This window comes from Phyllostomus hastatus, unplaced genomic scaffold, assembly GCF_019186645.2.
Source record: "Phyllostomus hastatus isolate PE091 unplaced genomic scaffold, TTU_PhHast_1.1 phas_contig_58, whole genome shotgun sequence".
Lineage (NCBI taxonomy): Eukaryota > Metazoa > Chordata > Mammalia > Chiroptera > Phyllostomidae > Phyllostomus > Phyllostomus hastatus.
In genome coordinates, this window is record NW_025333916.1 from 5634367 (window position 1) to 5651691 (window position 17325).

General features: G+C 38.8%; 1 protein-coding gene across 7 annotated transcripts in view; it reads left to right on the top strand.

Moving 5' to 3' along the window:
- MCTP1 (multiple C2 and transmembrane domain containing 1) overlaps window positions 1–17325 on the top strand; it is a 470412-nt gene that overhangs the window by 403115 nt on the left and 49972 nt on the right. For all 7 annotated transcript variants that reach the window (XM_045848268.1, XM_045848269.1, XM_045848270.1 and 4 more), the window contains one exon: window positions 2002–2055. In XM_045848268.1, coding sequence (XP_045704224.1) covers window positions 2002–2055 — 54 coding nt within the window. The remainder of the gene's footprint in view (window positions 1–2001; window positions 2056–17325) is intronic.

Here is a 17325-nt window from a genome sequence, read left to right on the forward strand (position 1 = left end):
TTTAAAATCTCATGAGGTTTAGTGTTTTGCTTTTTTTTTTAGGAACTGGATAGGGTTTGAAAACTCATTCTCTGCTATCCACAGTCTGGGTTTTAGTCCTAGTTCAGCTACTTGTTGTTAGGTGAATTCTTTTGTTTTGATGTAACACAATGTACTGAAATATTGTGACTGCTTTTCCTATTTGAACCTCCAACACAGCCCAGTTGGGAATAGTCTGGCATATAGTGTCTAAATTATACATTGTTACTACTGTAGTCTGTATGCCTATGATATGAGTACTTTAAAACTGTAGGAAATTAAAATCAACAGGAAAATTATCTGATAGTCTTCATTAAAATTCTACTGGATTATAAGCCTTTTGAGAGCTGATATGAGTATAGATGAATTATCTGTCTGTTATTCATTTTGTATTCCCACACTACCTAGCACTGTGTTCCTTGGACCAGTGGGGTTTGTAATGGAGCTTATGGAGTGGCTGCATATAGTTACAGAGACAAGGTCAAGAATCCTTCTTTCTTGTTGACACTGAATTGCTTTATATGTCTCCAAAATAAGAGTAAACTCTCAAGTGATATTGGAAACAACACATTGTTTTACTACAGTTTATTCAAAATACTGAATGTCAAATGAAAGACATTTTGAATGAACCATATAATAGAATATTTAAAGTATGACATTAAATTAAGAACAGTCTCTCACATTGTCAGATGCTTTGAGTCATATCAGTTCCTAAGAACTGGATGTTTGTGTTTGGGCTATTATTTTTAAGGAGTTAATGCTTTTAAAATATTTGAGAAAAATTATTAGGATAACTGAGAGTCCTGGAATGTCATCTTAGTTTATGGAACTCTTGGCATGATGCAGTCTTAGTTATTGAAGTTTTCATTCAATAACTATGCATATTCCCATCTGTATCATAAAGCCCACGAAAGAAGGGCCAGTGGTCTCTTATCTTCTACAGGTATCAGCTTGGGGAGAAAGGTTAAAAATATTTGATAATTGCATTATCTATTGAGTTTATTTGGAGCTATAGAAACAGACTATATAAAAAAGTAGAAATGCCACAAGATTTAGAAATGACATAAATAGAATCATCAGTTGTCACTTACTTGAAAAACAACCCCCCCAATTAAAAAAAATTTTTCATTTCCATTGAGTGTTGTGTGTAAGTGTATGTGCGTGTGTGTTTAGGTGTATAAAACTGTAATGCAACACCTGAAGCCCTAATCATAATAACTGTAGTTATATAATGATCAAGGCAAACAGAAACTACCTGGCAAATCCAAAATGACCAGTCCAGTCTGCTGAAGTAGATAAACTAGAAGCCATTAAAAAGATATGTATGCATACCCACCTGCATACATGCATGTTATACACATTTGATTATTAAATATACTTCTAATTTTCTTTCAATAATAATGTCCATTCTCATTGTAAATCACAGAGAATTAATGTTAGCATACAGCTAATCCACAAAATCAAAAAGTAATAGAGATAGTCAAGACTTGACAGTTACACACAGAATTAAAACTTGAGCCATGAAAGATATGGTTAGTTTTTTTACCGTAGACCACCCGCATGATTCAATGAACAGATTTTAGTGAAACTAAGTTAAAAATAGCAGAGCTGTTTTCTGCTTACTTATCTAGCTCCAAATTTAAAGTGCCTGATAAATATAGACAGCAAGGTAGGTAAAAAGGAAATTTCCTGATTTAAAGCATCTCTCAAATGAATGTTCATTTACCTTGTGCATATTTCAAATTCTTTAGGTTGTCACAGAATATTTCACACAAATACGGTTCCCTTGACTGGGATTCAGTTCCCTGGTTTTAATCAATTAAAGGCATGGCATTTTCCTCATCTCGATCTCTAGATCAAATATTCCCTCGCAGTGCGTCTCTTTCAAATGTTAATAAAGTTTTCATTTCCAAAAGGTTCAAAATGACAGAACAAAATTCTCTCCTTTAAGAGCATGAAAACGACTTCTGTTTCTGTCTGCAGGTAGTGGAGGACATGCTAGAGGACGAGGAAGAAGAAGATGACAAAGATGACAAGGTAATTATCTTTCCCAGCACTTGGGTACCTGGGGATGGGGAAATGTAGACATGACACTGTTTTCACAGACAGTTAACAAAGGAGTTGAAGTGTTTGAGTCCAGAAAATTGGACAGTGCTGTTTATCATCCTAACAATGCCACTGCATGTTGCAAAGAGGGAGAGAGGGCTATAAATCCTCTTCGCTTTTGTCCAGAGCTGGGTCAAATATTTTTCTGCCAGGGACAAAAAAAAATAATTCAGCTTGTCTGGAACTTGATAGCTCTCCTGAAGATAACGGCAGTGACAACTGTTTTGAAGGACAAAAATTTGTCCTATCTTGAGTGTTACAAATCGGGCTACACTTTGGGGGAAGAGAGAAGAGGAAAAATAGCAGGCTGCGTAAGTTGAACATGGATATTGTCATCTGTAATTTTCGAAAAACTGCTGATCAAAGGAACACATGTGAGCGGAGGGGCATTTAAATAATCCTGGTGCTCACTGCCCTATGCCTAGACTTGACTTGGAATGGCCCTGAGGCGTCTTGGTCAGGAAAGCATGTTTGGAGAGGCTTGTTTTTCCATTGCTCCTTGGCTTGGGGATGGTGTCCACAGTAAATAGCGGCTAGTTTCTAGGACTGCTTGGATTGGTTGTCCCCTGGGGAGAGAAGACAACTGGAGGGAGAAATTAGAATGACCTTGCACTGCTGCAGCAGTGCCTGGGGTCGGAAGAACGGCCTTGTGTGGCAGGAAGGGTAGCAATGCTGGTTTGTCATGTTCGGCACTTCAAGATCTAAACTCGTCCTGAGGTGAGACTGAGGGAGAGAGAGACTCTTGTTCATTAGTTCTAACTTGTTCGTCACATAAAACCAGATTTTGACTTTCACCAGAATCTATCTGAATTCTGTTATAGCAAAGCAGTGAAATTTTTCTGAAGGAAGGAGAAAAACAGTGTATCTTAATTTATACCCTTGACCTTTGATTCCAGTAGAGATGTACAGTTATATTTTAGTTTAAGAATTTTGTGTGCTAGAGGCAAGCATTGGAAATGTCAGAAAAACTCACAGTGATTAGTTAACTCCCAAATGATTTTTTGCCCAATATTTAATGCTAAAAAGAAAATGGAAACACACACATGCACACATATTTTTTCCTTTCCAATGCTCTTTCAAACATTTTTAAATTAATAGAGCTTTTATGTAAAATTTTTCTTATGTACATCATTTAGTCATTAGCAGTATCATTAAGCATAAACTAACAACAATCTTCCTACAAAAACACATATGTGCTTGTTTTTAATGTTAAATAACAAGACCATACACTTACAGCAATAAATGGTATGATTTATTGTTAAGGTCAGTTGTAGAGCTGTAGAGAGCTTGTATTTTAACTCAACATGCCAGCTCTGAATCATCATTTCTCTGCTGATAAACACTTAGCTGCCATCCATTTATGGCCATTTTCCTTTGCTTGTTGCTGCTTTATTATTAAAGCCACCATAAAGATCCATTCCAGCGGTGGGCGTTTCCCCGGCACTGTTCATAAATGGAAACCCTTAGTGAAGTCTAGTGCTTCAATTGTCCCTGCTTGAAGTCAGGCTGTATTTTATAGCCAGTTTGTTGATATTTTGTACTACTAATCTCTGCTTTATGGTCATTTTTTAATAGAGAGGATGGTGACAGTGGAAAATCAATAGCACACCTGGTTAGCCAGCTTACCAAAACATAGACGCCAGGTAGAACATGCCATGGTGGAAGCAGCACCAGTACCTCTGTAATCCAGTGTTTGCTTGTCTGAAATTGACACCCCCCGTTAAGACATTTTTAGACCTAGTTGCCAAAGTTAATTGAAAGGTGTGCTTAAATTACTATGTGATTCAACTGCATTCTTCTGTACAGGATGCCAACAAACTGTGTTTTCCATAGGGAAGGACTGTGAGCTGATTTTCATAAATCCAGTCCTTTATTTGAATGATATATAAGGTTTTTCTTTTTATTCATAATGCAATTTATAGCATTAAAATCATATCTGAACAGAAAGAAAAATCTGAAGTGTAATAGTTTACAATAGACTTTAGGGGCTTGTGTAATAGAGGGAAGATTCGTAGAGTGGACATTTTGAAATACAAAGTTTTTACTCTAAGAAATGGAAATATGAAAGGACCCTTCAAGTTTCTATGTACCAGCTCCTCTGGACCGGCTCTCGCAGTGGTGAGTGCTCTGAGCCTTGGCTATCAGTGTGTCTGAGTGGGAGAAGGGTAATTTCCTACTTTAAAAAATTCATTGGTTCTTCTGTTTAAAGTTTGTGTATAGAGTCATGCATAATGGAATTTCATGAGAAAACAAATGTATTTTTTGCCATACGAGCAGGTACTGACCTCTAGCTCTCATTATTTCTCTGTTTTCTCATATGGTATAATAGTGGGGTTGGGTCAGTGGGTCTTCTTATAGGATAAAAGTAAAAAAGATTAATAAATGTGCCAAAGCCTCACTTTAATTGAACCTGAAGCATATGTTGCAAGTATGTAAAATATGTCCCAGATGTTTCACCAGGGCTGGTGTCTTGGCTTTCCCTGATTACCACAAGGCAACTATTAGTCCTATAACCTTTGGACTTGGGGGTAAATGGGGTATTACATGGCACAGAATGAGAGCACCTGTTTTCCATTCAGCAAAGACCCCTGGCAGGCTTTGCCTAAGCTTATCCATATGTTTTCACTTAGCAGATTGTTGGGCGATTATGAAAAGTGTCTTTCTTTAGAGCCAGCATTGATATTAGTCACTCACAATGAAAGGGCAAGTCATTGGCTACTTGACAAGGTCTGTGTGGGCATAAACTGAAGTCATTTATTTCATTTGAGCTTGGAGTGTTTTCTCTCAACATAATTACATAGATGGTATAAGAAGTTGAAGCAGACCAAGATATAATTATTTAACATAGTAGTTTTGTAATAGCTTTTCTTTAGTGCTGATTTTAGCACCTGGGAAGACTTTGGGTAAAGGTGGTAAAAGCTCAGTCGTCATTTACCTGGATCACCAGATCTTAGGTGTTGTACATTGTGACCTTTTGAGTATTTTTGAGTATGTGAATTTTTCCTTTTTACTAAAACAGCTGAGCGTTTGTGATCCTTGGACTTATTCTTCATTCCAGAATCCATTGTTGACTTTAGCCTAAATCATTGACTTGTTAATATTTTTACTTACCTGCATTACATAGTAATACTATGTTAAGCTTTGCTGGAGATGGTATTAAATGTTAGAAAGGCATCATACTGCATTTTCAGTTCTTTTTGTTGTAGAGTGTTTTTTCAGCCACCAACCACAAAGTCACAGTTCGATCTGATTTTTGACCTGACATCAAATCCTGCCTTTGTGGTTAATAGAATATCTTGTAAATAAGGCTTAGCTAAATTACCCAGGAGGAGCTATCAACAAGCCATATAAGAGTGTTTTTCACTATGTTGTATATAATACAGTGGTCAATCTGCATAACTTAGACATCTAATTAATGAACATCAATTTTTGTTTTATAGCTTAAAAAGTTTAGGCATGTTTCCCATGGTGTGTCCTCCCCTTGTAATGGGACCCAGCTGCAATATCAGGAAGCAGAAGATAGAATGCAGGTTTTCCTCAGGAAAGGCAAGGATTCCAATGCATGGCATTCTAGTAATGTTTATTGGTAAAAGATATTAAAATGTCCAGGCATTTATGCTCACATTGCTTCTCCTTTTTTCTTCAACCATTATGTCAAGGTTACTGTGTATCAAGATAACTAAATGCAGTGAATGAAACATATCTGAGTTACTTCAAAATACACAGATTGTTTGCTTTAATTCCTGGAATCTGTATCTTCCAGTTAGATTCTCCAGCCCTAAGCATGTATATAATATACCCAAGGTGCGTAAATCTTTGCGTCTCAAACCAACTGCAAGGGAGAAAAAAAGATAACTCTGATACATGATATGAGAGAAGATTTTAATCTGACAATATGGCATTTTCTTATTCAATAAAATAACTGCATGCAGGGAAAACAGATTAAAGCTTTGGAGAAAAGCAGAGAAAGAGGAGACAAGAAAAAATCTCTTTAAAAAATCCCAAGTCATGTTTAACTAAAATACCATTTTATTAGTTTATTAGTTTTCTATTGCTGCATAAAAAAATCACCACAAATTTAGAGGCTTAAAACCATACACATTTATTAGCTGTCAGTTCAGTAGGTCAGAAGTCCAGGCATGGTTCAAGAGCGTTCTCTGCTCAGAGTCTCACACTCAGGTTGTCAGTCAAGCTGAATTCTTGTCTCGAGGCTCTACAGAAGAGTCCGCTCCCAAGCTTATTCAGTTTGTCCATAGAATTCAGTTCCTCAGAGTTAGAAGGCTGAAGCCCTTGTTTCCATGCCAGCTTTCCGCTTAGTGGCCACTTTCCATGACCCTCTCCAAATTTACACCCATCAATGGAGAACCTCCCTTCTGTCAAATCCATGTCACCCTTCGAAACTCTTTCTTCAGGAAGAGCCTATTCCCTTCAAGGACTTGCTGATTAGGTCAGGCTGACCAAAAATAATCTCCCATTTTAAAGTCAATGTGCCATCATAACCCGATCGTGGGAATGATTATTCCATCATATTTCTAGATCCCTTGCACACAGGGGGATGGAGTGTATGGGACGGATGCCCTGGGAGGTGGAACCTGGGCAGTCAGCTCACAATTCTGCCTGCTACAACCACGCTCTAGGACAGAAATGGAACAATATTTGTGTTCCTTGTGCGTACCTATTGTTACGCTGTGATATAACTATTCTACAATAAACAAGTCAGACATGTCCTCTCAAAAATTATAGGAAACATCTCATACCAGAAGTATAAGCTGAGGTATATTTTATAGTACAATATCTTCCACTTATTACCTCATTCTGCTCTGGAGTGAGGGGCAACTGGACATGCAATCAGCCCAGTGGGCTCTTGCCTTTTGTTGTTTCCTTCTGGGCGGAAGAGCAAATAAGAATAAAATTGGCAAAAAGTGGGGATGGATCCATTCCTCCTTTTGGGGACCTGTTGTTTCTGAGATCCATTGAGCTGAGAGCCCACTGACCTCAAGACAGTGGAAACAATCTCTGCTTAATCTAGACTCATAGCAACATACAACTGGAGGATGCCCAAGACAGGCAGGCCTCAGAAGGCTGCCTCTCTGCCCTGCGGCCTTATGTCTCCTCGAAGGCAATGGGTGTTCTGCCTGTACATGGGCAGTTCACATCCTCATTCTGGCCTCAGCTAGTGCTGCCCCCAGACAGTCCTTAAGCACAGCCCAAACACCTCACCTGGCTGAGTCCCCGGGGAGAGAGGATCTGCAGCACTGTGACTCTGACTGGTAAGGTTTCCAGGAGGGTTGGGGTTTGATTGATAAATTGTGTGAGCCAGACTTCTCCATGGAAGTCTGGGATTAGGGGCCTCTGGCACCAGACGTGCCCAGTTGTCTCTCATCCCAGGACTCCCTGGCAGGCCAGGGAGCTCAGGAGATCCCGTGAGATCTGCCTTCCTCTGAGCAGCCCCTGAACCTCAACGCTTCCCAGCCCCTCCTCTCCCTGCCTCTCCTAGTTCAATCTCATTTTACAATGAGGAAACTGTGGTTCAGCCAAATTTAAGTGAATTGGCAAAGGTGATACAGATAATAAGTGGCAGAGCCAGGACTAACACTCAGATTTTCCAAGTTTGACATCTTTACCCTTCCTTAAGACTAGGTTTTCCAGGAAAAAAATCAAAGTACAGATGCAGATTACCTCAGGCATGATCTTTAAGTTTTGGTAGCACAGTCAGGGAACGTTCCGTCCATGCCATCTAAGGCCTGTTTACTTCTGGTTGCTACTTCTCCTCACTGTTCTCCTGCACTTTCAGCCCTTCCCCACCATACCAACTAAGGGGGTGTGTGACAGGCAGAATGATAGCCCCTCAAAGATATCTCTGTCCTAATCCTTGGAACCTATGAATATGTTACACTACATGACAAAGAAGCATTGGGGTAGCAGATGGGATGAGGATTGCTCATCAGCTGACCTTCCAGTAGGGAGGTTATGTGGGATTACCTGAGGGGGGTTGATATAACAAGTGGCCTTAAAAGTGGAAGAGGCCATCAGAGTGTGTGACAGCTGATGCCTGCTGCACAGCTATGGTCCAAACCAATGATCAGGAACATTCAGGGCAAGAAGAAGGAGCTGCTGAAACACGTGGATGACCCAAAGGTGGACCTCTCCCAGAAGCACATCACCAAAGTGACAGGCAGCTCCAGGTTCAGGCTCTCCATGATCTGAGTTTCAGGCAAGTGCATAACCCTTATCCTCACTATCATTAAGCAAACTCAGAAGGGGAGCTTCAGAAAGTTCTCCAGCCCCAGTATCCGTGGTCCAAAAAAGTATGTGCCCTGTATTGTATGCTCAACAAGCACAAGGAGACCTGAAAACCCAGAATCAGCAGCAGAAGGTGCAGCTGTCCGGTACCCAGTGCAGAGTACATGGCCAAGGCCAGAGCATTGGCGTTATTGAAACACAAACTTAGCGGGGGGGTGGGCTGAGGAGGTGGTGAGTTGCTACATTGGCTCTGAACATGTAGGAAGGGGGCCATAAGCCAAGAAATGTGAGTGCCTTTACAAGATAGAAAGAGCAAGGAAATGCATTCTTTCCTAGAATTTCCAGAAAGAAATGCAGCCCTGCCCACATCCCTATTTTAGCCCAGTGAAACCCATTGCCAACTTCTGAACTGCAGAACTGTTAATATGGTAAGTTTGTGTTGTTTAAGCCACTAGGTTTATGGCAATTTGTCAGAGCAGCTGTAGGAGCTAACACAGGGGCCTTCCAGCTGCATTTTCTATACTTCTCAAGAAAATACTACATTGTAAAGCACTAGACCTGAGCTCCTAACTTTTGCTTATTAACTTAGTCCTACTCTTCTACACATATATCACAAGTTCTTCACTGAATATGTAAACTAAACACAGTATCTAACAAATCAAATATTTTTATCCAAATTGCTTCTGCTTTTATTGTATAAAAGCTTGTCCAGAAATGAGGGTGGATTAGTGCCCATCGCTAGTGCAGTTGCTTCCTTTCCTGTTTAGGAGCCTGTTTTATTCATCGGTGAGAGCAGCACCCAGGCGTGGGGTGCTTCAGTTTTCAACAGAAGAATTTCACTTTCTCACAAGACTCGTTCCATTCCTTAGAATGGTTCATTCTACAGAGCACCAAGGCAGAGGGTACTAGCCTTATTGAGGCTGCAGACCCTTTGAGAATCTAAAGAAAGCTGTTGACTTTCTCCCTAGAAGAAAATATATTAATACACATATACAAAATCTTACTTATTCAATTTTTGTAATGGAAATGGAATTATTTCACAAAGACTATAAAGTATCTTTATAAAGGCATATCTCCATTGCATTTACCACCCTCCTCTTGACATTTATGCCTATTTTCCTCAATCACCTGAGATAAATGCAAATTTTGTAAGTAAAAATAAAGCCTAATTCAGCTCAAAAGTAAGCCTCTACAAGAAGGCTGGTGTTTGGCTTTGATATTGAAATTGTGGAGTGGTTTTTGACACAGCGATCAGCTTGTTATTTTTGACAACCATTTGACTATGACTTTTCAGTTTCGTGGCAGTCAGGCCAGAAAACACTGACTTGGCAAAAGATAAGAGTAACAAACAACATGGGAGTTGCTGTGGCTTTATTAGACATAGTGGGATTCTTAGAGTCCTCCAGAACCCTTGTTGAATTCACCCTGTGTCAAGGAGATCATCTTTTGAAAAGTGTTCATCATTAGTACTACATTATTTCTTTTAAAAAAGGACTATATATTCATGGTTTCACATTAAGGTCACTGGAGACAGAATTAGCATTCAAGGAGTTCTGTGTAATGATTCCAACTATCCTTCTATCCTTCTCTCTGTAAGCAAACTGGCAAAGTTTGTCACTCCTTGCTTCAGTTTGCAAAAGCACTGCCCCCACCAGCCTTGGCATGTTCAGGTGGATGTCTGCCTTCTGTGCCCTTCCAGAGTGGCAGCTAAGCTGAAAGAATTTAAGTGGAAAGATTTAACTAGATAATTTGGCAAGAATATCCATCAAGTAAAGCAAACTATGAATGGACTTTTTCCTGTTGGATTATTCTAATAATTGGATTTCCTCTGCCTCAAAAAAGCAGAACTTCTTATTTGAAGGTCAACCAAATGTGTCAAGACAGGTCTTCTGGAAAGTTAGTTAACTTCTTCTCTACTGCAGCAGTGAACTTCCTCCCGCACTCCCATTTCTTGACAAAACCTCTTGAAATAGCAGCATGTCAGCCCTGGCTCTCAGGAGGTTGACAACGTTCGTAGAAATAGACACAGTTTTTTTCAGTGTTGCTGGCAGAGTTGTTGACACCGGCTGACACCACTGTATGTTGAGACGAGGAGCATGTTTTTTCACCAAAGCAGTAAAACCAGATGTGTTGCCAAGCATCACAGATGCTCCATCTGAGTCCAGAGTGCCAAGATTTTTATTCTGCCTGAAAGTTTGTTTGGCAAAGAAAGGCTTTACCATGCTAACGATATTGACTCTGCAGATTCTAAAGGACTTCGTGAAGTAGGAATTCTTCTTTGACTGTAATAACTTGCCAACAGGAGTTGGCTATGCAAATGCAGGTATCTATTTTCATGAGGTTACACGCAAAAGGGAAATATTAAACAAATGTCAGAAATTCTTGTAGTGTTGACATCATTTGGTGAGAACACAACTTCAAGAAATGTGTGGCTTCACCAAAATATTTCCAATGGCATGTGGGTTATTTTTCTTGGTAATATGATGAACTAAAACAAAAAAATGTTTTTCTTTTTCTTAGGGCAAATCCAAAGCCAGGTAAAGTCCAAGTCTTTAAAAATCAAGGTGTTTTTATTTTTAAAAAATCCACAATGTCTAATAGATTTCTAAAGTAGGCAGTGAGAGGTATTCTTTCAATTTTATTGGTTCTATGCTTCCATTGGCCAGAATCTTGTCACAGACGTACTACAACTGTACTTTTTGTGTTTCATTGCTCTCCATAACTAATACAAAATCAATAGATTTGAAAACTTTATGGTACTATTTTTCAATTTTTCAACTTAAGCTAGACTCAAAATAAACACAGATGTATGTCTATAATCATGTTAGTGGGGTGTTCTTTTAAATGCCTACCAACAGGAGACTATTCTACAGGGTTTAACATGGTAGTGACAATGTCTCCTGTTTACCTTCAACACCATCTTGGGCAGATTCCTTTCTTTTCAAAACATCTTTCCCTGCCTACTGATTTCAGGTTTGACCTGTAACTCACTTTCACTAGCTCATGCCACTACCGAAGAGAAGGCTCAAGAGTTCTGTGGGGCTCTGCAGTCTCTTTTCCTTCTGAAATACAGCCAGAACTGCTCACTCTGAGGGTCTGCCATTGGCCTGAGTTCTGAAATAAAGACGTCATGGCATCAGCCCATATGGGCCTGTAGTGTGAGCAAGAAACAAACCTGTGTTTCTATAGGCCTCTGTGATTTTGGTCTTTGCTACTACAACGTAATTTAGTCTAGGCTGATAGATACGTCACCCCATCCCATACCACTCTGTGTGAATCAGTGTCTTAATATTATAATTTGGCATAAAACAAATATTTATAAAATTCAAAGTCTCAGAAAGGATTTAAAATACCTTTTTCTAAGTTCACAGACCTACCCTCACCCCTTGAAGCCCGGTCTCATATATGGGTTTAACCATTTTGTTACTGTGTCTATTCGACTGAAAAATACTCTTTTCCATGAACATATATTGAGGGACAAATCACTAAGTAGACAAAGGTGAATATGACACAATATGGGCTTTCAGTAGTCACTGCCTGACGGGATCCTTAGTTATGTAAACTAGTAATTATATCGCAACGAGAAACATGTTATGATAAAGTTTTGGAGAGAGTTTGGGTGGGGAAAATCAGGAAGGTGCCTTTTCACAGAGTTGTCAGCAAAGGTTGACAGTGGCATTTAGTCTGGGTCTTGAAGGAGGAATGAGAATGTAAGAGGAAGTGTGGCATGTCACATCAAGGAGTATGTGGTGTAGTAGGGGCCTAAAATTCAGGTGGAATTGGAGGAAAAGGACACTGGAAAGTTACATGTAAGCTTCTGAAGACAAACCCATGCTGTGGACACCAGCGAGTCCTGTATAGCTCCATTCCTTGCCCTCCCTTTGGCTTATGGTTTTCAGCTGCAACACCGAGTGGTTGATTCAAAGTACTCTTCTCAGTCACCTCAGGGAACTGTCCCCCAGGGCTCTGCCTCACACCCTTATCTCACCTGGTTGTATGACAAAAACAAGAAAAGGAAAAGTAGAGAAAGGAATTGAGGCAGTTGACTGTGTTGTTTTATTTATTTTCTCAATTTGCTTGTCTCCAAGTCTCTCAAATTAGAACAATAGGCAGGATAAGGTGATCGCATCGAATCATGTTGTGGTTCTCTCTGCTTAGTGCAATGGAAGGTTCTGCCCCCACGAGAAGGATTGTACTTTATGAACTTGTCTTGTTTAGATTCTATGATTGTCCAATATATTGAATCTCATATTAATTTCCATGTATTTTTGTTATAATTCCTTTGAAAAAAAAAGAAAGAAACAGTGTGAACCATTAAAAGGTATTAGTATTTTAAAAAGACTGAAGGCTTTACCCATCGTCTAAGGCACTTGAATTCTATTCTCCACGCAATGAGGGATCAAATGCAGTTCTGAAGTAGGGAACTGTGGTGGGAAAACTTGTTCTTCAAGAAGAAAAAATGGGCCATAGGGCAGAGAACGGAATACAAAGGAAGGAGGTGCCACAGTGGCCCTGGCAAGAAATAATGGCCTCTTGAGCTTGAACAGTAATAATGAGAATAGAAAGAAACAAACTTGAAAGGGATTTTTAATAGTAAATGTGATAAGATTATTTTAAACATTATGCTGAACAGAGTAAGGGGAATTTAGGGCTGCACGTGGCCACGAGATGCCTGGCTGAGACAACTTTACATTTGTATAGCACGGCACATGTTTCTAAGTACTTCTCCCTTCCTTACTGTATTTAATGTTCACAATAATGCTGTGCACTGACTTATCAAATATCATTCCCATGGGTCAATGTCAGGAAGATTAACTTGACTAATGGGGAAGTAGCTAAGATTAGAAATTAGTTAATGTGACTAAAATAGAGAAATATTTGAGCCTAAAAACAAGTTAACGTATCTAACAGAGATGCTAAGTGTAGGAATTAGATAACTTGTCTGAAGTGAAGAAAATGAGATCAGAAAAACATCCTCTAATTAATTTTCCTTCCCAGTCCTTTTATAGCAAAGCCTATTGACCTATCTAGAGTAGGCAGCTAGGCCACTTGGAATACAGTTTTGTGTAGCCACAGCCATAACCCATTCTGGTCAGTAGAGACAGAGAATGTGTCTTATATGCCTGCCTAGCCTTCCTTTCCCTAGGTACTAGGTCTTAGGAGGGCATTCAGAAAAATTATTGCAATAGGTCCATATACAGTGCCTTTTATCCTGTGTGCTCTCAATAAGTAAGTACAGATCTAATGTAAAAACAAGAAGTATTAATGTAAATGGAGACAAAATATATTTAATGCTTCAAAAGTTGGTTCAGAGCAAAAGGTATTTTAGTAACCATGCTTTTTCTGGCTTTGATCTAAGAGTCATCAGGAAAATAATGATGCTGGAGGAACGTGGGTCAGTCAAGAAGCAGCTACTATTGTCACTACTTTTTTAGATGAAAAGACTGACACCTCTGAGACATAAAGTAACTCATTAAGAGTCACAAAAGTGAAATCAAACTTCAAACTCTAGTCTTTCTCCAAAGCTTACTATATTTAGCATAGCACACACACATACACAGTAATGACTAAAGTAATAATTTGTCATTCTTTCATTATTTGGTGGGTTGACTGGGCTCACCTGGGCAGTTCTTCCCAGAGTCTCTCCTGTGATTCTAGACAGACGTCTGGGACTGTGGCCATCTAAAGGCTCAGCCAGGCCAAATATTCAAGATGCCTCCCTCTGATGATGAGTGGTTGGTTGCTAGCTTCTCATAACATGGCAGCTCAGCCCTGAGAGGGAAAATCCAAAAGTGAGTGTTTCAAGAGACTCAGTAGAATCTGCAGAGTTTTTATATGACCTTGCCATGGGATTCCCAGAATGTCACTTCTGTCATATATACTATTAATATTAGTCAAACAAGTCACTAAGGCCAGCCCAGATTCAAGGAGAGGACGAATTTGGCTCTACCTCTTAATCAGGAGTGTCAACGTCATACTGAGTGAGAATCTAAGGAACAGGAGATATTATGTGGCTGTCTTTGGAAAGTAAAATCAGCCACAATTTCCAAAGAGCAAAAGCTTCTCTAACAGCTATCTAGCATTAAGAAATATGGAGCCTATTACCTTCCAGGAGACTGTCTCTTTACCTGAGGTTTATCAGCACACAGTGCTGAATTAGTTTATCTTAAAAACCAAGCAAATATAGCACTTTCAAATTGTCTAGTATATCCAAGTGTTATTATCTGATATGTTTTTATTTCATTTTTCGTTTTTTATTTACAAGCTGTGACACAGCCAAGGACTATATGAATTGTCATTCTTACTATTCTGCTGAAATCTCAGAGGCTGCTTACATCTTTTGCTTTGCTCATAGATAAAGCTTCAGTCCAAAATTTCACCTGCTAGCTAAGCTCTCCCTTGAAGCTAGTTGGGAGTAGAAAGGAGTTGTAAAGAATTCTTCTTAAATTCCTATTTAAATTGTGACAGGCATCTGTTGTCCTCCATCCATGAGGGAAGACAAATGCCCCTGCCCTGTGATCAGGAAGTCAGGCTTTGCTGACTTTCTGGCTGGCAAAAATAAAAAAAGTCAAGTGAGGAAAGGAGGTTGAGGAACATTTTCTTCTTAAAACATAAGTCTTCCTACTTTTTAGAAAATGTAATTTGAAACTGCTAACAGTTCACATCTGGTATTTTACTAGTTTGTTCAAGGACATTTCTCATAGGATTTAAAAATCACTAATATCTCTAAAAAGTTTGTTGTAGAAACTATAAGTAGCTCAGTCAAGATTCTTCTGAGGGATCATTGGAGCTTGAGGTTTTTCTGCGGTAGTGAGGTAGCATCACGTGGATGTTAAAAATCAATGTCTGGCACACTGTGCACATTGATGCTATTTCTTGGTTCTGGTGTCTTAGCTGAGTATTCTGATCAGCAGTGATTTGGGAATGGGGCCAGCATCTGTATTCTCTGTGATTCCATACTTGAATATTTTGGAGACATACAAGGCAATATGATAAACGAATATACAGCTGTTGCAGTCTGATAATGTTAAGAGTTTATTGATTATCCAACAGAATAAGTGCCCTGGGTATTACGTTTGCTTTTCGCAACCTTCAGTGCCCGGGGTGGTTGAACAAGTTCTTTTTTTCCATTGCACTGACATCAAAGTCACATGGTTTCTGAATCAAGGTCCTCAAATTTCATACTTTGGCAATTTCTTTCCTTTCTAATGGGGTATATTAGAGAAAATGTGTCACCTTTTGCACCATGTAATACCAAATCAGATCAGAATTCATGCACAATTATGTCAGTGGAAATCTAACAGTACAGGCTGGCTTATCTCTAGATAACACATGGAAAAAAAAACTTCCACAACTGACAGATTTACTCCATTTTTTTCTTCTTCAGATAAGTTATTTGTAAGTAATTGAGCTAAAGAATGTAACTGGATTTTACACACACACACACACTCAACAGTAAAATGGTTGCTAAGTATTCAAGCTCTGTCACTGCCTCCCCTGCCCCCCTTCTTTCTCTTTGAAGAAGTTCCTGGATAATGAATGCAAAGAAAGAACAAAAGAAAGCAAAAAAGACATTCTGCATTAGCTATATTTATTAAGAGAACTAACAACTTTAAGAAAATAAAATTTACATAAAACATACGTGAAAATACCATTCGTTGATAGTTAATGGCATTTAAGTAACACGGGTTACCTGGTAGTCTACCTGGGGATGGTGTCAGGCTCTAAAAAGCATTCATCTGTGTTTCTCTTTTATAATCAGAAAAAGTCAAAGCCCATCACTAATCTGAAGCCTTCTTGAAACCAATTAAAATAATTTAAGATAAATTGTAGTGCAAATGTGCTTTTTAAGTGTTTTAGACTTAGGATGTCTTAGGGATGTTGTAACCCCTTTTAATGTTACTATTTATATATAACTACCATGTGTGTAGTATTACACCTTTAATGCATCGTATTAGCTGTCACTTGAAATTAAGTGCAGGCATGTTCTTTTTTGGCCTTCAGTTTCTCCTACATTAAACATTTCAATAATGATACCAGTAGTAAAAGGGTAGGTAGCATTCCCAGTGGAAGCTGGCTGCTGCATCTGGTTGAGTTGTGTTCGGATTTCTACGGGAAAGATAGAGTAATATCAGAATCTCTTAGTGTTTACACACCTGGTATCCAGAACTCTACCTGATGTCTTTTGTCAGGGAATTAATGGAATCAAAGTCTATAGTAGGCATGTTTGATAGATATGCCTTGTCCGTAGAGATCTGGTGATAATTCCTTCAAAATTTGTCCCTCGCTGATCATATATCTATGCATTTTTATATCTTTGTGGTTTTTCTACCAACTCCGTGCTTGCATCAGTGCCTTCATTAGAAGGTCAGCTTTTCAGAATTTAGTAATTCACCTTGAAAATGTACTCTAAGTTGAATGTATCAAGTATGAGTTTTCTCCACTCAGTGTGAATTTCATAGCATTAAAAAAAAGGCAAACCCATATCTAAAATATTTTTTGGTGTCTGCTTCTCATTATATGAGGAAAAGTAAATAGATGCTTATTGATTTCAGGTGTTCTTTGTTCCCATAAGTCATGTTTGCTTTTCATATTTTAACGATATTGTGCAGACTTTTCTCTGTGATGATTAAATTGTACATTCTCCAAACATACAAAACAATTAGTTTTAATAAAATAAACTACCCATATGGGAGACACTTGGGGCCACCCACTTGGAGGGGTTATAGCTTACACTTAAACAATCATATAAAAATTAAAATTTCTTGTATCTATTCATAAATGTTCCCCTCCCAACAATCTAAGTCATAGAGATATAACCTCCTGTGTGAGTCTCTTCCCATAGCAACAGGTAAAAGAGTAATAAGATAGGAAGAGATCAGTTTTTATCGTACAGGGTTGGTCAACACTATCACCTATAGGTATGAGTGCACCTATTTACTCCCCCACAATACAGAA